General features: G+C 41.8%; 1 protein-coding gene and 1 long non-coding RNA gene across 2 annotated transcripts in view; one reads left to right on the top strand and one right to left on the bottom strand.

Annotated features, from left to right (window-relative positions):
• The window catches only part of cdh11 (cadherin 11, type 2, OB-cadherin (osteoblast)), a 135,046-nt gene that overhangs the window by 26,901 nt on the left and 81,478 nt on the right, over window positions 1-26,667 (bottom strand). The window contains exons 3-8 of the mRNA XM_022211761.2: window positions 25,048-25,315; window positions 20,620-20,759; window positions 17,869-18,163; window positions 12,140-12,259; window positions 9,724-9,891; window positions 5,285-5,472 (exon numbers count right to left, since the gene is read on the bottom strand). Coding sequence (XP_022067453.1) covers window positions 5,285-5,472; window positions 9,724-9,891; window positions 12,140-12,259; window positions 17,869-18,163; window positions 20,620-20,759; window positions 25,048-25,177 — 1,041 coding nt within the window. The 5' untranslated portion in view covers window positions 25,178-25,315. The remainder of the gene's footprint in view (window positions 1-5,284; window positions 5,473-9,723; window positions 9,892-12,139; window positions 12,260-17,868; window positions 18,164-20,619; window positions 20,760-25,047; window positions 25,316-26,667) is intronic.
• Window positions 20,906-21,534, top strand: LOC127537390 (uncharacterized). The gene is made up of 3 exons (XR_007947009.1): window positions 20,906-21,004; window positions 21,229-21,324; window positions 21,453-21,534. It is a non-coding gene; the product is annotated as an uncharacterized LOC127537390 (long non-coding RNA).

Genomic DNA, 26,667 nt, shown 5'->3' with positions numbered 1-26,667 from the left:
TTAATGCGACGCTGGTAGAGTTTAATGCGACGCCGGCAGAGTTTAATGCGACGCTGGTAGAGTTTAATGCGACGCTGACTGAGTTTAATGCGACGCTGGTAGAGTTTAATGCGACGCCGGCAGAGTTTAATGCGACACTGGTAGAGTTTAATGCGACGCTGGTAGAGTTTAATGTGACGCTGGTAGAGTTTAATGCGACGCTGACGGAGTTTAATGTGACGCTGGTAGAGTTTAATGCGACGCCGGCAGAGTTTAATGTGACGCTGGTAGAGTTTAATGCGACGCCGGCAGAGTTTAATGCGACACTGGTAGAGTTTAATGCGACGCTGGTAGAGTTTAATGCGACACTGGTAGAGTTTAATGCGACGCCGGCAGAGTTTAATGCGACACTGGTAGAGTTTAATGTGACGCCGGTAGAGTTTAATGCGACACTGGTAGAGTTTAATGCGACGCCGGCGGAGTTTAATGCGACACTGGTAGAGTTTAATGCGACACCGGCGGAGTTTAATGCGACACTGGTAGAGTTTAATGCGACGCCGGAGGAGTTTAATGCGACACTGGTAGAGTTTAATGCGACACGGGCGGAGTTTAATGCGACACTGGTAGAGTTTAATGCGACGCCGGCAGAGTTTAATGCGACACTGGTAGAGTTTAATGTGACGCCGGTAGAGTTTAATGCGACGCCGGAGGAGTTTGATGCGACACTGGCGGAGTTTGATGCGACACTGGTAGAGTTTAATGTGACGCCGGTAGAGTTTAATGCGACACTGGTAGAGTTTAATGTGACGCCGGCAGAGTTTAATGCGACACTGGTAGAGTTTAATGTGACGCCGGTAGAGTTTAATGCGACACTGGTAGAGTTTAATGTGACGCCGGCAGAGTTTAATGCGACACTGGTAGAGTTTAATGTGACGCCGGTAGAGTTTAATGCGACACTGGTAGAGTTTAATGTGACGCCGGTAGAGTTTAATGCGACACTGGTAGAGTTTAATGCGACGCCGGAGGAGTTTGATGCGACACTGGTAGAGTTTAATGCGACACCGGCGGAGTTTAATGCGACACTGGTAGAGTTTAATGTGACGCCGACGGAGTTTAATGCGACACTGGTAGAGTTTAATGCGACGCCGGAGGAGTTTAATGCGACACTGGTAGAGTTTAATGCGACACGGGCGGAGTTTAATGCGACACTGGTAGAGTTTAATGCGACGCCGGCAGAGTTTAATGCGACACTGGTAGAGTTTAATGCGACGCCGGTAGAGTTTAATGCGACGCCGGCAGAGTTTAATGCGACACTGGTAGAGTTTAATGTGACGCCGGTAGAGTTTAATGCGACGCCGGAGGAGTTTGATGCGACACTGGCGGAGTTTGATGCGACGCCGACTGAGTTTAATGCGACGCCGGCGGAGTTTAATGAGACGCCGGCGGAGTTTAATGCGACGCTGGTAGAGTTTAATGTGACGCCGGCAGAGTTTAATGTGACGCTGAGTTTAATATGATGCCGGCGGAGTTTAATGCGATGCTGGTAGAGTTTAATGCGACGCCGGCAGAGTTTAATGCGACACTGGTAGAGTTTAATGCGACGCCGGCAGAGTTTAATGCGACACTGGTAGAGTTTAATGCGACGCCGGCAGAGTTTAATGCGACACTGGTAGAGTTTAATGTGACGCCGGTAGAGTTTAATGCGACGCCGGAGGAGTTTGATGCGACACTGGCGGAGTTTGATGCGACGCCGACTGAGTTTAATGCGACGCCGGCGGAGTTTAATGAGACGCCGGCGGAGTTTAATGCGACGCTGGTAGAGTTTAATGTGACGCTGGTAGAGTTTAATGTGACGCCGGCAGAGTTTAATGTGACGCTGAGTTTAATATGATGCCGGCGGAGTTTAATGCAACGCCGACGGAGTTTAATGCGACGCTGGTAGAGTTTAATGCGATGCCGACGGAATTTAATGCGACGCTGGGTTTAATGCGACGCTGGTAGAGTATAATGCGATGCTGGTAGAGTTTAATGCAACGCCGACGGAGTTTAATGCGACGTTGGTAGAGTTTAATGTGACGCCGGCAGAGTTTAATGCGACGCCGGCAGTGTTTAATGCGACGCCGGCAGAATTTAATGCGATGTCGGTGGAGTTTAATGTGACGCTGAGTTTAATACGATGCCGGCGGAGTTTAATGCAACGCCGACGGACTTTAATGCGACGCCGGCAGAGTTTAATGCGACGCTGGTAGAGTTTAATGCGACGCCGACGGACTTTAATGCGACGCCGACGGACTTTAATGCGATGCTGACGGGTCCAAAAGTAGTAGAGAAGAAGTGACCCAGTTCTTTCATTTCAGTCAAACCGTCTGAAGATCCTTGTTGCCACTGAGATAATAATAATAATAATGATATTAACAATAAGAATATCCACAATAGAGCTTCCTTCTTCCTGTTGCAACACAGACTAACACAATAATACACACACTAACACACACTGATACACACACTAACACACTGATACACACACTAACACACACTGATACACACACTAACACTCTCTGTGCTCCTTAATATTCTGCGGCTGCTTTCGTCAGGACACAGTTGAAAGAGAATCGCTGATTAAAGCTCATCCCATGTGTGTGTTTGTGAGGAGAGAATAGAGATTAGTGGAGGCCCTCCTGATGCAGAGGTGTGTGTTTCTACATGCGTGTGTCTTTCTACATGCGTGTCCTGCGATGCTGCAGCAGCCTGAGGGGCCTAAAGGTTGGGATTTCCCCCAAGAAGCATCAGTTACATCTAAATATCGGTGAAAAGACGTCAAACAGAAGCACAAGACCAGTTAGCAGGTTTAAAATCCATCCAAAAATCAATAAAATGACAACATTTATTAGTCAGAAGCAGTAAAAACAGATTAAATCATCAGATGTTCAACTTTCCAACAGTTTTTAAACGATTCATCACATGTGGCTCTTTCAAAAAACAAAATGCACCAAAACACAAACCAAAACACACCTTTATAATAATCAGATAAAAATGTAGTTTTTCTGCTGAACTGCAGAACGTGTTTACAAAACCTGCAGCTCAAACCGAAACTAGACGCACAGGAGTCAAGTTCAAAATGTAAAGAACTAAATATCTAGAGCTGTTTTGTTAAATTGCAGATAATATAAAATAAAATCACAGGCCAATAAATCTTAGTTTACATGTGTACATTGCATGTAATTTAAATATATGTGATTATTTTGAAACAGTTTTTAAAAATATTTTAACGTAAATAGTTTTAAAATATTTTTTAAAAATTGAAAATATTTCTCTATGTTTAAAATATTATATATTTTTTCCAAATATTTTAAAGACTATTTTAGAAATATAAATATCTGTAATATTTCTTTTATATTTCTTAAAATATTTAAAATGAATATATGAACTAATTCCATTTTTTTGTTAAACTACAGATAGTATCTAATAAAATCACATGAAAAAATCTGAGCTTAATTTAATTATATGTGATTATTTTAACATAGTTTTGAAAATTATTCTAGTACATAAATTATTTTAGATTTTTAAAATATTTCTCAAAACAATTTCATTCAATTATTTAAAAATATTAAAATTACTTTTATATGTAAATATTTTTATATTTTTATGTTCATTTTAATATATTTCAAATACATATTAAAATATTTAAAACTATTTTTACATTTTTATTTTTTTATTATAATATACATATAATTTACATACATATGTAAACAAAAAGGATAAAATTGTAAAAAAAAACCATCCAAATTAATGATCTCATTTTTTACAGTATTTTTACCATTTTGTTCTCCAATTTCACAGTATTAGACATTTTTCAAACATGTTTTAGCTCAGTTAGCATCATGACATAAATCCTGAATATCACTCGAGCGTCTAGCTGCCGTTTTAACGCGACATTCAGTCAGCTGTTGCTGCTGCTGCCGGTGTTTTACGGTGCTTCGGGTCAGGATAACGTCTGTGGAAATAGATTCTGGTTCACGTCTGGTTTTTATTTTCCTCCACAGACTGAGAGTGAGACTTTAACGCTTTTATTTTGTAAGGAAGCAGCTCAGAGGTCCAACATCCTGCAGGAAGAAGAACCGACTGAAGATTCACTTTATAATCCAGACCTGCAGCTAAGTGTGAGGACGTGTGTGTGTGTGTGTGTGTGTGTGTGACAGAATAAATGACTGCTCGTGTGGCTGCACAGAAAAAGTAATTGTGTGTGTTGAGCTGGATCACTGACAGCGTGCACGTGTGTGTGTGTGTGTGTGTGTGTGAGCATGCATGTGTGTGTGTGTGGGGGGGAGCGTGCACGTGTGGTTTCAGTGCAGCAGATGAGCTGTGTGTCCTCAGGAAGCATGAAAGTTAATGTTCTCTGTCCGACACAGTGTTCATATCAAACACTCTGCACATTCTGCTCCTTTTATGACTATTTTATTAATTATTATTTTATTAAACCTTTACATTCAAATATTTTGGCTCTGATCAGAACAAATAAATCCAAATAAATACTATCATCTCAGCCGTTCATTTGTGATCGGCTTGAAACAGTAAAGACGAAGCAGCAGAGCAGAAAGTCTGATAACAGCAGAAAATACATCATTTCTGACAGGTTTTATTTGCATATTTCTATGTATTTAAGATTATTTGACAGATTTGTCCTGTTTTCCTTTTAAATTACAGACAGTAACTCTTAAAATCACAAAATAAAGCATTAATTTAGATGCTAGCTCGACACAAACAGCCAAAGTTGTAAATAATATCCAAGTATGTCTTTTTATATAAATGATAATACTTCTTTTACAATATTAGACCATAAAATAACATTAGCTATTTTACCACCTTTAAGTCAGTTAAAAATATCGTTATTTTCTACATTTTCATTTATTTTTAGCAGTTATTTGAAAGAAAAACAATGTATATTACAGATTTAAATATTTAAACTCATATTTCAGAGATTTTTCCAGTTTTATTAAATGACAGGAAAAAATTAATTTACTTTTACAAAATGACCCAAACTGTAAATAATGTCCACATCCAAAATCTAATAATATCACAGCTGTATTGAGAAGTGCAAAATGTCTTTTTTTATCTTTACATTGAATCTAGGGGAAGGAAACAGATTATTTTAGTGAATATGTAAATGAAACATGAAATCCAGTGATTTGCTACAAGATGAGCGTTTAAAGTTAAAAATCTGACGGTTCTTTCTGTCTTTGCTGTAACTTCAGACATTCTTCTCAAACCTGTCGGCAGGTTTGGAGGTTCGTTGAGTCTTTCTTACCTTCTTGAGTTTGATCACAGCCTCTCTGGTCTCCGAGTCGGTGGTCAGCTCGAACATTCCCATCCCGTCTCCGTCCACCAGCCGGTAGTTCACCAGGCCGTTGTCTCCCAGGTCGGGGTCTTTGGCCTTCAGCCGGCCCACCTCCTCACCTGGAACCTTATCTTCAGACACCGACATGGGGTACACACCTGGGGAGACACAGAGCTTCACTTAGAGTCTTTCGAAGTCTTCTGGCTTCCTGCCACCTGGTTTATCATCATCATCATCAAATGAGCAGGTAACGTTAGAGGACAGTGAAGATTAGTGGGAATAAACCATATGTCTGGTTCAGCCCAGAGGGTTCCTCATGGTCCAGAGGGTTCCTCGTGGCCCAGAGGGTTCCTCGTGGCCCAGAGGGTTCCTCGTGGTCCAGAGGGTTCCTCGTGGCCCAGAGGGTTCCTCGTGGCCCAGAGGGTTCCTCGTGGTCCAGAGGGTTCCTCGTGGCCCAGAGGGTTGCTCGTGGCCCAGAGGGTTCCTCATAACTCAGAGGGTTCCTCATGGTCCAGAGGGTTCATAATGACTTAGAGGGTTCCCCTTAGCCCAGAGGGTTCCTCGTGGTCCAGAGGGTTCCTCGTGGCACAGAGGGTTCCTCGTGGCCCAGAGGGTTCCTCGTGGTCCAGAGGGTTCCTCGTGGCCCAGAGGGTTCCTCGTGGTCCAGAGGGTTCCTCGTGGCACAGAGGGTTCCTCGTGGCACAGAGGGTTCCTCGTGGCCCAGAGGGTTCCTCGTGGCACAGAGGGTTCCTCATGGCCCAGAGGGTTCCTCGTGGCACAGAGGGTTCCTCGTGGCCCAGAGGGTTCCTCGTGGCCCAGAGGGTTCCTCGTGGCACAGAGGGTTCCTCGTGGCCCAGAGGGTTCCTCGTGGCCCAGAGGGTTCCTCGTGGCCCAGAGGGTTCCTCGTGGCCCAGAGGGTTCCTCGTGGCCCAGAGGGTTCCTCGTGGCCCAGAGGGTTCCTCGTGGTCCAGAGGGTTCCTCGTGGCCCAGAGGGTTCCTCGTGGCCCAGAGGGTTCCTCGTGGTCCAGAGGGTTCCTCGTGGCCCAGAGGGTTCCTCGTGGCCCAGAGGGTTCCTCGTGGCCCAGAGGGTTCCTCGTGGCCCAGAGGGTTCCTCGTGGTCCAGAGGGTTCCTCGTGGCCCAGAGGGTTCCTCGTGGTCCAGAGGGTTCCTCATGACTCAGAGGGTTCCTCATGGTCCAAAGGGTTCCTCGTGGTCCAGTAGATATTAACGTTCCCTCAGGTTTCAGGAGTGTTTGTGGTTGAAGAGGAGAAAGTTGCTTTCAGGATCTCAGCAGTTTGACTCTCTGCTCCTTTGTCCTCCAAACGCTCCCCAGCTTTTTTTTCCCTCCTAGTTTCTCCTCATTTTATTTTCCTGTCCTCGTTTATCATAAAACGTCCCTCATCATATTTATTTCTTCTGCTGGTCGTGGTGCAACACTTCTGTAAATCATGAAACGTGGGGAGAAGACAGATTCTGAGGACTGGATTTGATCGTTTCCTTCAACCTCCAGTAAAATCCCTCCTCTCGTCTCCGTCTTTCTAAACTTCTCAGGATAAAACCTCCTCTTTGGCCTTTTTTCCTGCCTTTCTCCTCCCGTCCTTCATTTCTGGATTTCCCTAAGTAGCTTAACTCGGCCGGCTGCTGCAGCTCCGTTCTGACTGAACCCGATGGAGCTGAAATCACGTTTACGTCGTCAGATCTCAGAACAAAGACTCAGATGTGAGCTGATTGGTGGCTGGCCGCCCTCATTCCTCCCACACGGACTCATCCAGGCTGTGAAGCTCTTAAACGTTGGATCTAAACACCAATAAAGAGGCTCATAAACATCAGGACTCCGCAGTAACGCCTTGTTTCCCTCTGATGACGCGCAATGAGAATAAATGTAATAAATGTAATGAATTAAAATGGATCTGAGACGTCGGTGAGATTTACAGCTTTGTGGTCAGAAACATGAAAAACGTCCAAACTGAACCTCAGCTGTAAGCAGCTTCTAATGCTTTTGTTTGTTAATATTAAGATTTTAAAGCTGCTGGCTGTGATTTTACTGCAAACAAAGCAGCTGACAATGAGCATAAAGAACCAGATTCTATTATTTCTGCATTTATTTGGTTAGTTTAAGTCGAATTAACTCATCAGGCTGCAACTTTTTAACTCTTGTTCTGTAAATAAATCTATCTGGTAGAACATTATTTAGTCTGATTTAAGCTTTACTGGAGTTTATTTAAAGTTTATTTAACAGACAGAGTTTGCTGACCTGCAGACTCCACATGCTCACAGAAAAATGTATAAAAAACACTGAAAAAGAAGATTTGGTTGTAAAGAATAGATCAGCTGTCAGGCTGCAGATCTAATGACATTAGATAAGTCATTCATTCTAACATTAGAACTTCTTTTTTGTTTGTTTTTTGAGTCTTTTCAAATTAATGTGGAGAAAAACTGATGGAGGCTTGAAGCTTCTTAGTCTAGCTGCATGGGAGGCGTTCAGGGAACATCTGGAAACCGCAGCGTCTGTCCATAAGCACATGGTCAGACAGTGAGATGTTCTGTAAAAAGATAAAGTCAAATGAATTAAATCTGACACAAATAAAAAATAATTTGTCTTGAGAATCACTTCATGATCTTGCTGCTTCAGTTAGCTATGTGAAAATATTTCAGCTACTAAGACGTTCTCTGTCGTTGTCACCACATGAGGAAACCAAATGAATTAACTCTCTATTAATTAACAAAACCACAAAAGTCTTTATGGCGAGAGAAAAGTCGGATCTGAAGTACGACTGACGGAGAAAACTGCTTCAGACGTCCAGATTAGAAAAGCTCCAAAAAGTCATTTTTCAGCTTTTCCTTCAATCCTTTCTTATTTTTTGTTCTTGTAAAATCCCCCCAGTTTTTCTAAAAAGATGAATTCCTTCTAAATGTGGTGAAAATTTCTGTATTTTTAAACATATATTGCAGAAAAACTAAACATCTCAATGCCAGTTTCTTCCAGAATCGTGCATTTTCGTTAATTTTACACAGAAAAGACCCAATAATCTGATTTACGTCCAAAAACTCGACAACACAAGATGATTTTTAGGACTTTCTAACACGTAAAAGTCCAGAAAATGTTCATTTTCTCCAAAATAGACGTACGAAGATGCAACAATCTGAAATAAATCCTTTTATTTTTCTACATTTTCATTATTTTTCTGCTGTTTATTTTATTTTTCTACAATTTTATTATTTTTCTCCTTTGCTTTATTTAAGTTTTCTACAGTTTTATTGTTTTTCTGCTTGTATTGTTTTATTTTTCTGCAGTTTCATTATTTATTCTACAGTTTTATTATTTGTCAGCTGTTCATAATGGTGGCGTTGTTGACATATTTGAGCCATTTCACATCAATTTAAGGTCATTTGGACATTTTTTTTAATCTGTTTTTGACTATTTCTCTGGTGTTTTTAGACAATTGTCGAGTCATTCTGGACAAATCTGAGTAATTTATCACAGATTTCCAGTTGTTTTGGACAAATTAAAATCAATTTGGGTCTAATTTTAGTTCACTGAGGTCAGATTTTAGTACAAAGGTTGGTGCATCTTTCACCATTTTTAACAAATTTCTGTCTCATGGTGGACACATTTGAGCCATTTTAGACACATTTGAGGTAATTTGGGACAAATTTTTGATCAAATCTCAAACGTTTATGAACAGATCTTGCACAGATTTGGGAAAAATGAGTCAAATTTCCAGTTGCTTTGGAAACAGAATCCTGTCCTCTGATAGAAAACATTGTGAACATCAGAACAGAGTTTAGTTTTCATGTTTCGCTGCAGCAGCAGAATGAGATCGGTCAGACTTCTGCAGAACTCAGCTGGTTCTGGCAGAACCTTCCAGTCCTCCTCTCCTGTCTCTGTCTATTCAGCTCCTCCACCGGATAAATCCTGATCCTGAGCTGAAGCTCTGCCAGGAGTTTCCTTCACTTAGACCCACCAGAGGGAAGAACAAGGAGGAGGAGGAAGAAGGAAAAAAGAAGCTCTGCTGCTGCTTCTGTTCAACCTGCAGCTTCTGTCTTTCAGCTTTCTGGCAGCAAAATGTGCAGAATTCTTACAGCGAACGTAGAGAAATGAGAATCTGCAGAAAAAGATACGTGGAGAATCTGCAGCACTATTAATGTTCTGCAGGACTTGTAATAAATAAACAGGTTTTAAAACAAATTAGCTGTAAGGCTTCTACAAAAATAAGGTTTGGGCTGCACAAAAGCAATAAATGAAGCAGTCTGCATCGAGGAGGTTCACACATAGCTGCACTGAGAAATGAAGTACCAAATCTGGTTCCTTCATTTTGGTGGATTTTAAGAACAACACGAGTAATAAAGTGAGTTTGATGACTGTCAGACTGTCAGTAAAACACAAGCCTGGTCTGTTTTGGACTCACTCTGAGGGAACTTGGGCGGGTTGTCGTTGACGTCGGTGAGCGTTATTTTGACCTCGGTGGTCCCAGACAGACCCCCCATGTGTCCTCCCATGTCCTTGGCCTGGATCACCACGTCGTATTCCTGCCGGGCCTCTCGGTCCATGTTGGGCAGAGCGGTTCTGATGATCCCTGGGACGAAAACACACATTTACAGCGTTTAGAGTCACATTCCAGCTGTTCCTGCCTCTGCTGGTCCTTTGGTTCATTTTACAGAAAACGAGAAGCTGCAGATCAAACATCAGATAAAGAAGAAGAAGAAGAAGAAGAAGAAGAAGCAGAAGTCTTATTCTGATCTATTTCAGGCTCCACTAATCTGTTCTTTCTCTTTAAATCATCACTCGCTTCTCAGTCGGACGATCTTTCTGCCGCTGCTGCTGTCAGGAGCGTGCATGTGTGTGAGCGTGCACGTGTGTGTGAGCGTGCATGTGGGTGAGAGCGTGCACGTTTGTGTGACAGCATGAAAAGCTGCTAATCTCCAAACCAATTAGAAATGTGAGCTGTGGATCTGAGCCGGTCAAAAACGCAGCACTGGTTTGATTAGCAGATTTACTGCTTCCTCCTCCTCCTCCTCTTCCTCCTCCTCCTCCTCCTCCTCCTCCTCCTCCTACTCTTCCTCTTCCTCTTCCTCCTCCTCCTCTTCCTCCTCCTACTCTTCCTCTTCCTCCTCCTCCTCTTCCTCCTCCTCCTCCTCCTACTCTTCCTCCTCCTACTCTTCCTCTTCCTCCTCCTCCTCCTCCTCCTCCTCCTCCTCCTCCTCTTCCTCCTCCTACTCTTCCTCTTCCTCCTCCTCCTCTTCCTCCTCCTCCTCCTACTCTTCCTCTTCCTCCTCCTACTCCTCCTCTTCCTCTTCCTCCTTCTCCTCCTCCTCTTCCTCCTCCTCCTCCTACTCTTCCTCCTCCTCCTCCTCCTCTTCTTCCTCCTACTCTTCTTCCTCTGTCTCTCTTTTTTGCTCCCCCTAACCAGCGTCTCCTTCAGTCCTTCTCCTCCTCCTAACGTCGCTCCTCGTCCTCCCTCACCTCCTCCTCACGTCTCCGTTAATTCAAACATGACTCTGCAGACGGACTGTCCTCCCGCTGCAGCTTCTTGCAAAAATAAACTGTTAATTTCAGATTGTATCAAATGTAACTGGAGTTGTTTCATAACTTTGGGTAAAAATCTTCAATATTTGACAGATCTTTAATAGAAAACTACCAGATTTATCACTTATTCAAGTATAAAACCCATCGCTACAGCTGACTTTAAATTAAAATCCTGCATATTTTTCATTAGTTTTCATAATATATTTATATTTTTGCATATTTCAACAAATGCAGGAAAAATATGTGACAAAAAAGGAAAGATTCCAAAATATTACAGTTTTTTTTAACAGCAAAAACAAAGAAAAACATTTTAAAATGGACTTTAAGTCAAAAAGGTCGATGGAAACGGTTTGATTTTGTGTTTTTGTGGAGCCTAAATGTGATTTTAGTAGAAACTTTACAGCTAACGCGCTCTAAAATCTGTAAAAACATGATTTTGTGCCTTGACATTGTGGACCGGTAGCTTTAGGAAAACCTGATTTTTCCTGCAGGGTTTCCATCTTCTGCTGCTGTTAACGCAGAAACCTGAGCTGCAGAATCACATCTATTCCAGAAAAAGAAGGAAAAACGTGCAGCCGGAGCACAGACAGGCTGTTTGAATTCACAAAAGATTCCACCAAACCGTAATGGAATCATCCTGTTTTATTTCACAAATATGCAATAAAAAAAGACAAAAAAACAACAAAAACAAGACAAAATATCACAAAAATGAAACGCAAAATGACAAAAATGAGACAAACGACATGAAATCGTTTTGTGTCAAAACAAAAAAGAAACAAAAATATTTGATAAGAAAGTCACACAGCGATAAAAAACTGACAAAAACAAGACAAAAAATTATGCAAATGACACAAAAAATACACAAATAACACAAGCAAGACAAAAAAACAAAATGAGACAAATAAAAACATGAAAAAACATGAAGATGTTCTGAAAATGAATGACTGAATGTGTGTCTGATGTAAAATATGCAGGAGTGTTAGAGGTGGACCCAGTTCTGTCAAATATTCAAGATTTTTACTCAAACTTACTTCTAAAAAACTGAAATTACTTTGATATGATCTGAAATTAACAGTGTGTCTCTGCAATTCTAATATAAATATGAATATTTTCTTGTTTTTCAAATTAAAGTCTGTTAATTTTATAGACAAACAACCTTTTTTTAGCATTAAAGATCTGAAAAATACTAAAATGTCTGTGTAAAGCTGCAGGTTGTTGATTGTTTTTTCCAGGATATTTAAATCTACATTCAATAATAACGACATTTTCCAGAACTTTGCGGCCGTTTGTCGTCTCACCTGTCTGCGGCTCCACAGAGAAGTATGGTTGTCCCTGCAGGATGCTGTAAACCAGCCGGGCGCTGTTTCCGTACGTCGGATCGTCGGCGTCCGTCGCCGTCACCTGCATCACCGACGTACCTGTAGACAGGAAGTAGAAACAAAGTCACCTGTACGACCGATGTACCTGCAGACAGGAAGTAGAATAAACCAGATCCACCTGCAGGATGTCGAATCATAACCCAGCTGCTCCTCAGAGGTTGAACTCCAAACATGTTTCTAACATTTCTCCACGTTTCATCATCAGTTTTTTCCTTTCATTGATTGTTTTTACCTTATTTTGATTTTTGTTTTTTTTTTTGTTTTTGTGTTTTTTGACATCATTTTTCTTTTTTTTTACATATTTCAAACCTATGTTAAAATTTTATATATATATATATATGTGTGTGTGTGTGTGTGTGTGTGTGTGTGTGTGTGTGTGTGTGTGTGCGTGTCTGTGTGCACAAACAGAATATTTACTATTTTACATAATAATATACAAAATACTTTTAATATAATATTTACAAAAAGAACCCTGAAAGAAAAAAAGAAAAAATATATAAAAAAAACAAACAAAAAAACAGAAAAATATAGGAAATTTGAAAAAATATGTTAAAAATATGTAAGAAAGGAGAACAGATATTTAAATACGAAATCCTGTCGATTTGTTTGACTCATTTTGTGTCTTGTTTTTTTTTGTCATTGTGCGTTTCATTTTTGTAATATTTTGTCTTGTTTTTGTTGTTTTTTTGTCTTTTTGTCAGATTTTTGTTGTTTTGATCATGTTTTCTTTCTTGTTTTTGCTGCTTTGTTTTGTGTTTATTTTTGTCTCGCTTGTGTTTTTTGTCTCATTTTTGTCGTTTTGTGTTTCGCTTTGTACATTGTTGTGTGTATTTTTGTGTCGTTTTTGTTGATCAGTTTTTTAGTGTGCCTGTGAGGAAACCCGTTCCTGTTTTCTTTCTTTCTCTTCCTGTTTTCTTTCTTTCTCTTCCTGTTTTCTTTCTTTCTCTTCCTGTTTTCTTTATTTTTGCTCCTGTCTTCCTTCTTTCTGCTCCTGCTTTCTTTCCTTCGGCTCCTGTTTTCTTTCTTTCTGTTCATTTTCTTTCTTTCTGCTCCTGTTTCTTTCTTTCTGCTCCTGTTTTATTTTTGCTCCTGTTTTCTTTCTTTCTCTTCCTGTTTTCTTTATTTTTGCTCCTGTTTTCCTTCTTTCTGCTCCTGTTTTCTTTCTTTCTGCTCCTGTTTTCTTTCTTTCTGGTCTTGTTTTCTTTCTTTCTGCTCCTGTTTTCTTTTTGCTCCTGTTTTCTTTCTTTCTGTTCCTGTTTTCTTTTTGCTCCCGTTTTCTTTCTTTCTGGTCTTGTTTTCTTTCTTTCTCTTCCTGTTTTCTTTATTTTTGCTCCTGTCTTCCTTCTTTCTGCTCCTGCTTTCTTTCCTTCGGCTCCTGTTTTCTTTCTTTCTGTTCATTTTCTTTCTTTCTGCTCCTGTTTTCTTTCTTTCTGCTCCTGTTTTATTTTTGCTCCTGTTTTCTTTCTTTCTCTTCCTGTTTTCTTTATTTTTGCTCCTGTTTTCCTTCTTTCTGCTCCTGTTTTCTTTCTTTCTGCTCCTGTTTTCTTTCTTTCTGGTCTTGTTTTCCTTCTTTCTGCTTCTGTTTTCTTTCTGCTCCTATTTTCTTTTTGCTCCCGTTTTCTTTCTTTCTCGTCTTGTTTTCTTTCTTTCTGCTCCTGTTTTATTTTTGCTCCTGTTTTCTTTCTTTCTCTTCCTGTTTTCTTTCTTTCTGGTCTTGTTTTCTTTCTTTCTGCTCGTGTTTTCTTTCTGCTCCTGTTTTCTTTTTGCTCCCGTTTTCTTTCTTTCTGGTCTTGTTTTCTTTCTTTCTGCTCCTGTTTTCTTTTTGCTCCTGTTTTCTTTCTTTCTGTTCCTGTTTTCTTTTTGCTCCCGTTTTCTTTCTTTCTGGTCTTGTTTTCTTTCTTTCTCTTCCTGTTTTCTTTCTTTCTCTTCCTGTTTTCTTTATTTTTGCTCCTGTTTTCCTTCTTTCTGCTCCTGCTTTCTTTCCTTCGGCTCCTGTTTTCTTTCTTTCTGTTCATTTTCTTTCTTTCTGCTCCTGTTTTCTTTCTTTCTGCTCCTGTTTTATTTTTGCTCCTGTTTTCTTTCTTTCTCTTCCTGTTTTCTTTATTTTTGCTCCTGTCTTCCTTCTTTCTGCTCCTGCTTTCTTTCCTTCGGCTCCTGTTTTCTTTCTTTCTGTTCATTTTCTTTCTTTCTGCTCCTGTTTTCTTTCTTTCTGCTCCTGTTTTATTTTTGCTCCTGTTTTCTTTCTTTCTCTTCCTGTTTTCTTTATTTTTGCTCCTGTTTTCCTTCTTTCTGCTCCTGTTTTCTTTCTTTCTGCTCCTGTTTTCTTTCTTTCTGGTCTTGTTTTCCTTCTTTCTGCTTCTGTTTTCTTTCTGCTCCTATTTTCTTTTGCTCCCGTTTTCTTTCTTTCTCGTCTTGTTTTCTTTCTTTCTGCTCCTGTTTTATTTTTGCTCCTGTTTTCTTTCTTTCTCTTCCTGTTTTCTTTCTTTCTGGTCTTGTTTTCTTTCTTTCTGCTCGTGTTTTCTTTCTGCTCCTGTTTTCTTTTTGCTCCCGTTTTCTTTCTTTCTGGTCTTGTTTTCTTTCTTTCTGCTCCTGTTTTCTTTTTGCTCCCGTTTTCTTTCTTTCTGGTCTTGTTTTCTTTCTTTCTGCTCCTGTTTTCTTTTGCTCCTGTTTTCTTTCTTTCTGTTCCTGTTTTCTTTTTGCTCCCGTTTTCTTTCTTTCTGGTCTTGTTTTCTTTCTTTCTCTTCCTGTTTTCTTTATTTTTGCTCCTGTTTTCCTTCTTTCTGCTCCTGCTTTCTTTCCTTCGGCTCCTGTTTTCTTTCTTTCTGTTCATTTTCTTTCTTTCTGCTCCTGTTTTCTTTCTTTCTGCTCCCGTTTTCTTTCTTTCTCGTCTTGTTTTCTTTCTTTCTGCTCCTGTTTTATTTTTGCTCCTGTTTTCTTTCTTTCTCTTCCTGTTTTCTTTCTTTCTGGTCTTGTTTTCTTTCTTTCTGCTCGTGTTTTCTTTCTGCTCCTGTTTTCTTTTTGCTCCCGTTTTCTTTCTTTCTGGTCTTGTTTTCTTTCTTTCTGCTCCTGTTTTCTTTTGCTCCCGTTTTCTTTCTTTCTGGTCTTGTTTTCTTTCTTTCTGCTCCTGTTTTCTTTTTGCTCCTGTTTTCTTTCTTTCTGTTCCTGTTTTATTTTTGCTCCTGTTTTCTTTCTTTCTCTTCCTGTTTCTTTCTTTCTGGTCTTGTTTTCTTTCTTTCTGCTCGTGTTTTCTTTCTGCTCCTGTTTTCTTTTTGCTCCCGTTTCTTTCTTTCTGGTCTTGTTTCTTTCTTTCTGCTCCTGTTTTCTTTTGCTCCCGTTTTCTTTCTTTCTGGTCTTGTTTTCTTTCTTTCTGCTCCTGTTTTCTTTTTGCTCCTGTTTTCTTTCTTTCTGTTCCTGTTTTCTTTTTGCTCCCGTTTTCTTTCTTTCTGGTCTTGTTTTCTTTCTTTCTCTTCCTGTTTTCTTTATTTTTGCTCCTGTTTTCTTTCTTTCTGTTCATTTTCTTTCTTTCTGTTCATTTTCTTTCTTTCTGCTCCTGTTTTCTTTCTTTCTGCTCCTGTTTTATTTCTTTCTGCTCCTGTTTTCTTTCTTTCTCTTCCTGTTTTCTTTATTTTTGCTCCTGTTTTCCTTCTTTCTGCTCCTGTTTTCTTTCTGCTCCTGTTTTCTTTCTTTCTGGTCTTGTTTTCCTTCTTTCTGCTTCTGTTTTCTTTCTGCTCCTATTTTCTTTTTGCTCCCGTTTTCTTTCTTTCTCGTCTTGTTTTCTTTCTTTCTGCTCCTGTTTTATTTTTGCTCCTGTTTTCTTTCTTTCTCTTCCTGTTTTCTTTATTTTTGCTCTTGTTTTCCTTCTTTCTGCTCCTGTTTTCTTTCTGCTCCTGTTTTCTTTTTGCTCCTGTTTTCTTTCTTTCTCGTCTTATTTTCTTTCTTTCTGCTCCTGTTTCTTGCTGCTTGTTGCTGTTTTCAGGTCTCGGCTCGTTGAGAAGTTCTTTCTCCAGACGTCCGTTCAGACGAGCAGCTGGGGTCACTTCAGGTCAGAATGAATCCATGTGAGCTGCTGAGGCGAAATATCTGATAAAAGTCTGTCCAGGAGCTGGAATATCTGCCGTCACACTTCCTCCGTTCACGTTTCGCTGCTCGTTAATAATAAATGAAAGAAACTGTTTATCCGACAAACAGCGACAGAGAGCAGATCCATCAACGACCCGATCTATAGACGTCTGTCAGAGCAGAGCGGACCCATTCCCTCCTGGAAACTTAAACGATTCTACACTAATTCATGGACAGAGAACAAAAGTGGTCCTCCAGAGGGTCCAGTCAGATTGTAAATTAGTAAAACCATTGTAGAATTTCTGGACCATGACAAGTTGTTTTGATCATAAAGTAAAATACTAGATTGTTCATTGTTCTTTTGTTGTTTCTGTCTTGTTTTTGTAATGTTTTGTCTTCTTCTTGTAGTTTTTTTGTGTGACTTTTGTCATTTTTCTCATGTTCTTGTCATTTTGTGTTTCCTTTTTGTCTCACTTGTGTTTTTTGTCTCAGCTTTGTCGTTTTGTGTTTTGCTTTATTCATTGTTTTGTGTATTGTTTTGTGTTGTTTGTCTACTTTTGTCATTTTGTTCCTCACTTTTGTCATTTTTTGTGTCATTTGTGTAATTTTTTGTCTTGTTTTTGTAACATTTTTGTCTAATTTTTTGACTTTTTTGTTTTGGTTTGTGTTGTTTGTCTAATTTTCTGTCGTTTTACGTCTCGCTTATATTTTTTGTGTCTCATTTTTGTGCCATTTTGTCTTGTTTTTGTTGTTTTTTGTAAGATTTTAGTTGTTTGTCTTGGTTTTTGTCATTTTGTTTGTCGTCTTTCTCTTCGTGGTGTTTTTTCTCGTTTTTCTCGTTTTGTGTTTCCTTTTTGTCTCACTTGTGTCTTTTGTCTTATATTTTGTCATTTTGCATTTCGCTTTATTCATTGTTTTGTGTATCGTTTGTGTTTTTTTGTGGAGTTTTTGTCTCGCTTGTGTTGTTTTTGTCTTATTTCTACAATTTTTTTTATTATTTTAGTTCCTTCCTCCATCTTTGGAACCGTTTTGTCACTTTGTGGTATTTTTTGTGTGTTTTTTTACATTTAAAACTGAACTTTTAAATCAATAAGTAACTAAACAATCAAACGAAATTCATTCTAATCTAATGTTGAGTTGTTTTAGACAAACTAATAGTCATTTTGGCTGATCTTCTTTTGTCATTTTTGACACATTCTGAAAATATTTTGTCATTTTAAGTAAGTCTGGAGTAATTTTAGGCAGTTTTTGAGTCAATTTAGACAAACTTCATTCATTTTAGACCACATTTTCTCATATTAATCTCATTTCCAGGAGATTTTTCATCTATTGTGCGTTGGTTTATCGTCTCTTTCGGCTCATTTTGTGTCTCTTTGCTGTGACGTTGCTTCATCTAGTTGATCTTTTGCGTCTCTTTGGGGAAGTTTTAGACATAAATTCTACTTTTCTTAGTTTTTCCATCATTCTAACTGTGTCAGAAGACATCTCTGAGTTCTCTGTCCTTCTTGGTGTTGTTCTGGTTCCTCAGAGCTGCATGACTTTAAACTGACCCACGGTGATTTATGACGCTCAGACTTCCTGCTACTCACCGACGTTGGACATCTCGGGCACCCTGGCGTAGTACGGTCCGTGCAGGAACTCTGGAGGATTGTCGTTGATGTCCTGAACCTTGACGATGAACTCTGACGGCGGCTCCAGAGGCTTGTTGGTGTCTCTGGCCACGGCCTGCGCTGTCAGAGTGTACTGGGCCTGCTCCTCGCGGTCCAGCGTCTTGGTGGCGTGGATGTTCCCCGTCTTATCGTCGATCACAAAGATGGTTCCGGCGCCTTCTCCAGAGAGGATGTACTTGATGTTCCCGTCGCCCAGGTCCACGTCCGAGTGGAGCTAGGAGACAAGAGACAGAAAGCAGAGTCAGAAAACAAGACAGAAAACGACAAAAACAAGACAGAAAATAACAAAAAAAGACACAAAATGATGAAAGTAAGACACAAAATTACAAAACCAAGAAAGAAAACGACATAAATAAGATACATAATGACAAAAACAAGACATTCAACAACAAAAACAAGACAGAAAACGACAAAACCGAGACACAAAATGACAAAAACAAGACAGAAAATGACAAAACCGAGACACAAAATGACAAAAACAAGACAGAAAACGACAAAAACGAGACACAAAATAACAACAAAAGACACAAAATGATGAAAGTAAGACACAGAATTACAAAACCAAGAAAGAAAACGACATAAACAAGATACATAATGACAAAAAAAGAAGACATTTAACAACAAAAATGAGACAGAAAATGACAAAAACAAGACAGAAAACGACAAAAACGAGACAAAAAATGACAAAAACAAGACAGAAAACGACAAAAACAAGACACAAAATGACAAAAAAGACACAAAATGACGAAAGTAAGACACAAAATTACAAAACCAAGAAAGAAAATGACATAAATAAGATACATAATGACAGAAACAAGATAGAAAACGCCAAAAACAAGACACAAAATGACAAAAACAAGATAGAAAACGACATAAGACACAAAATGACAAAAGTAAGACACAAAATTACAAAACCAAAACAGAAAACGACAAAAACTAGACACAAAATGACAAAAACAAGACATTAAACAAAGGCGAAACAAAAACAAAACATTGCGTAGAATGTCCTCCATCAGAATAAGTATAAAATATAAATTGTTAAATATCTGCAGAGCTGACGGTTATTTTCCAGTTTTGCTAACAAATGTGAGAATTTTAAAAAATGCAGATGTTGATTCTAGATTCTAGCAGTTATTCTAAAATAAATACTGACAGAAATGCAGCTTTATTTAATCCAGTTTTTTGTTTGTTTTTTTGCTGTCGGGCCTTTAATCGTAGTGAAACGTGAGCCAGTGGGAAGAAAAAATGAGACGGGAGCCATAAAAGAAGCAGAACGGTTAAAACGGTTAGCTGGGTTTGGAGGTAAAATGGAACGTGGAGACGGACGAGCTGCTGCTTCGTGTTCGACGTGAAAACACAAATAAGAAGCTGATTTAAACGAGTGTTCAACATCCAATTAAACTGTTGTTGTTCCTCTACGGAGCGGCGCTGAAATACGACGTTCTGACTGATGGATCCACCGATCATATCCACCCCTGAACAGAACCGTGACCTCTCGCCTGATAAACGGGAACATCGGCATTTAAATCCCGTCTGCCGTCACCTCGTAAACCAGGAGGACGTTAACTGGATCATTCCAGACCTGGAGAACGTTCGGGCTCTAAATGTTTGGAAAATCAGTTTCTCTTTTCCAGTTTTCTGCTCCAGATTCATCAATAATAGGGAATAAACGAACAACACGAACATGATAGAAAATGACAGAAATGAGAGAAAATGACAAAAAGGAGACACTAGGGAATGAAAACAAGACATAAAACAACAAAAACAAGACATAAAAAGACAAAAACGCAACACAAAACAACAAAAACAAGACGTAAAACGACAAAAACGAGACAGAAAACGACAAAAAACAAGACATGAAATGACCAAAGCAAGACACAAAACGACAAAGAAGAGACAGAAAACAACAAAAACAAGACATGAAATGAAAAAAACAAGAGAGAAAACGTCAGAAATGAAACATAAAACAACATAAACAAGACACAAAATGACAGAAATGAGACAAAACACTTAAAAGAGGACATAAAATGACCAAAGCAAGACATAAAACGACAAAAACGAGACAGAAAACGACAAAAACAAGACATGAAATGACCAAAGCAAGACACAAAACGACAAAGAAGAGACAGAAAACAACAAAAACAAGACATGAAATGACCAAAGCAAGACACAAAATGACAAAAACGAGACAGAAAACGACAAAAACAAGACATAAAATGACCAAAGCAAGACAGAAAACGACAAAAAGAAGACATAAAACGACAAAAACAAGACAAAAAATGACAAAACAAGACATAAAAAGAAAAAAACAAGAGACAAAACATCAGAAATGAAAAATAAAACAACAAAAACAAGACACAAAATGACAGAAATGATACAAAACATTTAAAAGAAGACATAAAATGACCAAAGCAAGACATAAAACAACAAAAACAAGACAGACAATGACAAAAACAAGACAGACAATGACCAAAGAAAGACATAAAATGTCAGAAATAAGACACGAAACAAGAAAAACAAAACACAAGATCACAGAAACGAGACATAAAACAATAAAACCAAGATAGAAAATGACACAAGTGAGACATAAAACAACCAAAACCAGACGTGACGTAGAATGTCCTCAGTCCTTTGAGGACAATGTTAAAGCAGTTCAACCAGTGAACTCACCCTGCCCACCAGGACCGGGTCTGGTCCGGTGTACTCCTCGATGACGAAGAACTGGTTCCAGACCCAGCCTCTCTTGGAGCGGTGCAGCACCTGGCCTTCCTTCCCCGAATGCTGCCGGTGTCTGTGCAGCGACAGGTGACCTGAACACAAAGAAGAAACATCTTCAAACATCTTCAACAAGAGCTTCAGGTTCACCTCCTGATGTTTGATCCTGAAGACTTAAAGTCCAGTGGATTGATTTAAACAGCTTTGGATAACCTTGATCTGGATGAATGAGAACCTACACAGACATCCTGCAGACTGAAGCTGAAGCCGCTGAACGCTGACCAACGTTCCTGAGTTCTTTGGCTGAGGTCTGAGGAACGTTCCTGAGACCCTGGCTGAGGTCTGAGGAACGTTCCTGAGGCCCTGGCTGAGGTCTGAGGAACGTTCTTGAGGCCCTGGCTGAGGTCTGATGAACGTTCCTGAGACCCTGGCTGAGGTCTGAGGAACGTTCTTGAGGCCCTGGCTGAGGTCTGAGGAACGTTCCTGAGGCCCTGGCTGAGGTCTGAGGAACGTTCCTCAGACCCTGGCTGAGGTCTGAGGAACGTTCCTGAGACTTTGGCTGAGGTCTGATGAACGTTCCTGAGACCCTGGCTGAGGTCTGAGGAACGTTCCTGAGGCCCTGGCTGAGGTCTGATGAACGTTCCTGAGGCCCTGGCTGAGGTCTGATGAACGTTCCTGAGACCCTGGCTGAGGTCTGAGGAACGTTCCTGAGACCCTGGCTGAGGTCTGATGAACGTTCCTGAGACCCTGGCTGAGGTCTGATGAACGTTCCTGAGACCCTGGCTGAGGTCTGATGAACGTTCCTGAGGCCCTGGCTGAGGTCTGATGAACGTTCCTGAGGCCCTGGCTGAGGTCTGAGGAACGTTCCTGAGACCCTGGCTGAGGTCTGAGGAATGTTCCTGAGACCCTGGCTGAGGTCTGAGGAACGTTCCTGAGGCCCTGGCTGAGGTCTGAGGAACGTTCCTGAGACCCTGGCTGAGGTCTGAGGAACGTTCCTGAGGCCCTGGCTGAGGTCTGAGGAACGTTCCTGAGACCCTGGCTGAGGTCTGAGGAACGTTCCTGAGACCCTGGCTGAGGTCTGAGGAACGTTCCTGAGACCCTGGCTGAGGTCTGAGGAACGTTCTTGAGGCCCTGGCTGAGGTCTGAGGAACGTTCCTGAGACCCTGGCTGAGGTCTGATGAACGTTCCTGAGACTTTGGCTGAGGTCTGATGAACGTTCCTGAGACCCTGGCTGAGGTCTGAGGAACGTTCTTGAGGCCCTGGCTGAGGTCTGAGGAACGTTCCTGAGACCCTGGCTGAGGTCTGCGGAACGTTCCTGAGACCCTGGCTGAGGTCTGAGGAACGTTCTTGAGGCCCTGGCTGAGGTCTGAGGAACGTTCCTGAGACCCTGGCTGAGGTCTGATGAACGTTCCTGAGACTTTGGCTGAGGTCTGATGAACGTTCCTGAGACCCTGGCTGAGGTCTGAGGAACGTTCTTGAGGCCCTGGCTGAGGTCTGATGAATGTTCCTGAGGCCCTGGCTGAGGTCTGAGGAACGTTCCTGAGGCCCTGGCTGAGGTCTGATGAACGTTCCTGAGACCCTGGCTGAGGTCTGAGGAACGTTCCTGAGGCCCTGGCTGAGGTCTGATGAACGTTCCTGAGGCCCTGGCTGAGGTCTGAGGAACGTTCCTGAGACCCTGGCTGAGGTCTGATGAACGTTCCTGAGACTTTGGCTGAGGTCTGATGAACGTTCCTGAGACCCTGGCTGAGGTCTGAGGAACGTTCTTGAGGCCCTGGCTGAGGTCTGATGAACGTTCCTGAGACCCTGGCTGAGGTCTGAGGAACGTTCCTGAGACCCTGGCTGAGGTCTGAGGAACGTTCTTGAGGCCCTGGCTGAGGTCTGAGGAACGTTCTTGAGGCCCTGGCTGAGGTCTGATGAACGTTCCTGAGACCCTGGCTGAGGTCTGAGGAACGTTCCTGAGACTTTGGCTGAGGTCTGATGAACGTTCCTGAGACCCTGGCTGAGGTCTGAGGAACGTTCTTGAGGCCCTGGCTGAGGTCTGATGAACGTTCCTGAGACCCTGGCTGAGGTCTGAGGAACGTTCCTGAGACTTTGGCTGAGGTCTGATGAACGTTCCTGAGACCCTGGCTGAGGTCTGAGGAACGTTCTTGAGGCCCTGGCTGAGGTCTGAGGAACGTTCCTGAGACCCTGGCTGAGGTCTGAGGAACGTTCCTGAGACCCTGGCTGAGGTCTGAGGAACGTTCCTGAGACCCTGGCTGAGGTCTGAGGAACGTTCCTGAGACCCTGGCTGAGGTCTGAGGAACGTTCTTGATGCCCTGGCTGAGGTCTGAGGAACGTTCCTGAGGCCCTGGCTGAGGTCTGAGGAACGTTCTTGATGCCCTGGCTGAGGTCTGAGGAACGTTCCTGAGACCCTGGCTGAGGTCTGAGGAACGTTCTTGATGCCCTGGCTGAGGTCTGAGGAACGTTCCTGAGACCCTGGCTGAGGTCTGAGGAACGTTCCTGAGGCCCTGGCTGAGGTCTGAGGAACGTTCCTGAGACCCTGGCTGAGGTCTGAGGAACGTTCCTGAGACCCTGGCTGAGGTCTGAGGAACGTTCTTGAGGCCCTGGCTGAGGTCTGAGGAACGTTCCTCAGACCCTGGCTGAGGTCTGATGAACGTTCTTGAGGCCCTGGCTGAGGTCTGAGGAACGTTCCTCAGACCTCAGCCAGGGTCTGAGGAACGTTCCTGAGACCCTGGCTGAGGTCTGAGGAACGTTCTTGAGGCCCTGGCTGAGGTCTGAGGAACGTTCCTCAGACCCTGGCTGAGGTCTGAGGAACGTTCCTGAGACCCTGGCTGAGGTCTGAGGAACGTTCCTGAGACCCTGGCTGAGGTCTGAGGAACGTTCTTGAGGCCCTGGCTGAGGTCTGAGGAACGTTCCTCAGACCCTGGCTGAGGTCTGATGAACGTTCTTGAGGCCCTGGCTGAGGTCTGAGGAACGTTCCTCAGACCCTGGCTGAGGTCTGAGGAACGTTCCTGAGACCTCAGCCAGGGTCTGAGGAACGTTCCTGAGACCCTGACTGAGGTCTGATGAACGTTCTTGAGGCCCTGGCTGAGGTCTGAGGAACGTTCCTCAGACCCTGGCTGAGGTCTGAGGAACGTTCCTGAGACCCTGGCTGAGGTCTGAGGAACGTTCTTGATGCCCTGGCTGAGGTCTGAGGAACGTTCCTGAGACCCTGGCTGAGGTCTGAGGAACGTTCCTGAGGCCCTGGCTGAGGTCTGAGGAACGTTCCTGAGACCCTGGCTGAGGTCTGAGGAACGTTCCTGAGACCCTGGCTGAGGTCTGAGGAACGTTCTTGAGGCCCTGGCTGAGGTCTGAGGAACGTTCCTCAGACCCTGGCTGAGGTCTGATGAACGTTCTTGAGGCCCTGGCTGAGGTCTGAGGAACGTTCCTCAGACCCTGGCTGAGGTCTGAGGAACGTTCCTGAGACCTCAGCCAGGGTCTGAGGAACGTTCCTGAGACCCTGACTGAGGTCTGATGAACGTTCTTGAGGCCCTGGCTGAGGTCTGAGGAACGTTCCTCAGACCCTGGCTGAGGTCTGAGGAACGTTCCTCAGACCCTGGCTGAGGTCTGAGGAACGTTCCTGAGGCCCTGGCTGAGGTCTGAGGAACGTTCCTGAGACCCTGGCTGAGGTCTGAGGAACGTTCCTCAGACCCTGGCTGAGGTCTGAGGAACGTTCCTGAGGCCCTGGCTGAGGTCTGAGGAACGTTCCTGAGACCCTGGCTGAGGTCTGAGGAACGTTCCTGAGACCCTGGCTGAGGTCTGAGGAACGTTCCTGAGTTGTTTCCTTGTCTCATGAAAAAATTTAAAAAACAGCCAAAAAAAGTTCCCAAAATTTTTGAAAATTTGCAAAACCTTCAGGAAGAAAATTACAATAATTCCTTATAAGTTTCCCTTAAAAGTTTTATTTTAAAAAATTGGCGAGAAATTCTTGTAAATATTTTCCAAAGATGAGAAAAAGTCTACTAATTTTTTTCAAATATCCAAAATGAGAACAGATATATCATTAAAACTTCTATTATTTTCTTAAGAACAATGACATTTATTGACAAAAAATGTTTTTTTTGTCAATGTTCTTAAATATTTTTAATATTTCTTTTTTTCCACTAAGAAATGTTCAAAGATTTCCTAAACGTGGAAAATGTGGACGTCAGAAGTTTCACTGTGAAAATATTTTTTTTCCACGTTTTCAAACTTTAAAACGGGTCTATGACGACACGAGGGTTAAGATGATAAATTACAGAAAAAACAGTTTCCTCCATGGGTGTTTGTGTGTGGACTAAAATAAATAAATGACTGTCACACACCTTTACATGTGTGAGTAAAGGAGAACAAAGGGTTTCCTACCTGGGTGTTTGTGTCTGTGGCCTCTCTGGTCCAGAGCAGCGCTTCCTCTCCGGGTTCCCGTCGTTCCGCTGCACAGAGCTGAGATTCCCAGCAGCACCATGAAGGCCCGGAGCAGCTTCACCGCCACCATCCCGACTTCAGTCCTGGTTCCTCTCTCTGCCGGTTTCTACCAAACGAGCTGACCAACTGCTACTGCCTGATTCTCATCACCGACCGCCGTCGCTGCAGCTCTGCTTCCCTCTCAGGTGTTTTCAGCCAATCAGAGAGCCTGAAACAGCAGAAAACACAGAAAGAAACTCGGTTAGCGGCACAAAAACCGTGAAGATGTTGCTCCAATTCAACGTTTAAAGAATTTAAAAAAATCTGTTTATTAACTCTCCTCTTGACTGGTGGGTTTAAAAGGCATGACATCTTTTTTAAAAATCACAAAAGTTACATGATTTATCATCCAGAAATTGTAAAAACAGAAAGAATCATCTGATTATGAACCTCCTGAAGGTCCTTGAACTACTCACTAAGCCATTCTTTTGGGAAATTTGTGATATTTTATCAAAATCGCTGTTTCTACGTGTCTCATTTAAAAATTCTCCATAAGTAAACCATCTGCTCTAACCAGGTTCTGTGAAAAACTAAAAATTCTTCACTCTTTGGTGACTCAGCTGTGATCAACAGTCACATCAGAAAAATCTGGGACTTTTAAATCTGAAACCTAAATATAGTTTGGTTTCCTGGCAGAAACACGAGGTTTCAGTTTCTAAAGTCTACAAATAAACTCTCTCAATCCCAAAACCCATGAGTGGGTTTGAGAGGCTTTTTATCTTTAAAAGGTTTCAGCCAGAAACTGTAAAAAAAAACTCACAAAAAATCCTCTGATTTTTAACTTCCTGAAGGTCCTTGAACTAATCGTCTGTGCCGTTCATTTGGGAGACTGTTGTGATAATTTATCAAAGTTACTGTATTCTACCTCATTTAAAAAATCTCCATAAATAAACCATCTGTTCTAACAATATTCTGTCAAAAAGTAAAAATTCTGCACTCTTTGATGCAGCTTTGATATTTTTAGAAACTCAGCTGTGATCAACAGTCACATGGGAAAAATTCAGCAACTTATCTTTAAAAATTTACCAAAATTATACCATTTATTAGCGCTAGACACTGTAAAAAAACCCAGACTGAATCATCAGAGTTTACGCTTTCTGATGGTCCTTGAATGCATCATGTGTGACGTTCAGGTGTCTTCAGGAAAATGAATAAAATCTGAGCTGAAAACTTTAATATTTCACATCTCATTTTAGAATAAAACCTGTTATAAAGTGTGTGAACGCTGCAGTGATGAATTGGTTGTTGTGTTAATTAGCCGCTAATTAGCTGTAATCCCATCAGTCTGATTGGCTGCAGGAGGGACAGCAGCATCCAGAGGAACGTGGATGGAACGCTGTGAGTGAAGTTAATGAAACGTTCTGACATGTGAGCCGCTGGTGGAAGAAATGAAACGAAAGAATTCATCAAAACATGGAGAGATGGAAGGAGACGGAGACGGAGACGGAGGCTGAAGGATGCGACCGACGAGCTGCTGCTGTCCTCAACCCGTCCTCCAAAACCAACCAGAGCTTTATGTCC

The sequence above is a fragment of the Acanthochromis polyacanthus genome, chromosome 15, assembly GCF_021347895.1.
Source record: "Acanthochromis polyacanthus isolate Apoly-LR-REF ecotype Palm Island chromosome 15, KAUST_Apoly_ChrSc, whole genome shotgun sequence".
Classification (NCBI taxonomy): Eukaryota; Metazoa; Chordata; class Actinopteri; family Pomacentridae; genus Acanthochromis; species Acanthochromis polyacanthus.
The sequence above is the reverse complement of the archived record's forward strand: the minus strand, read 5'-3'. Positions and strand labels throughout refer to the sequence as shown.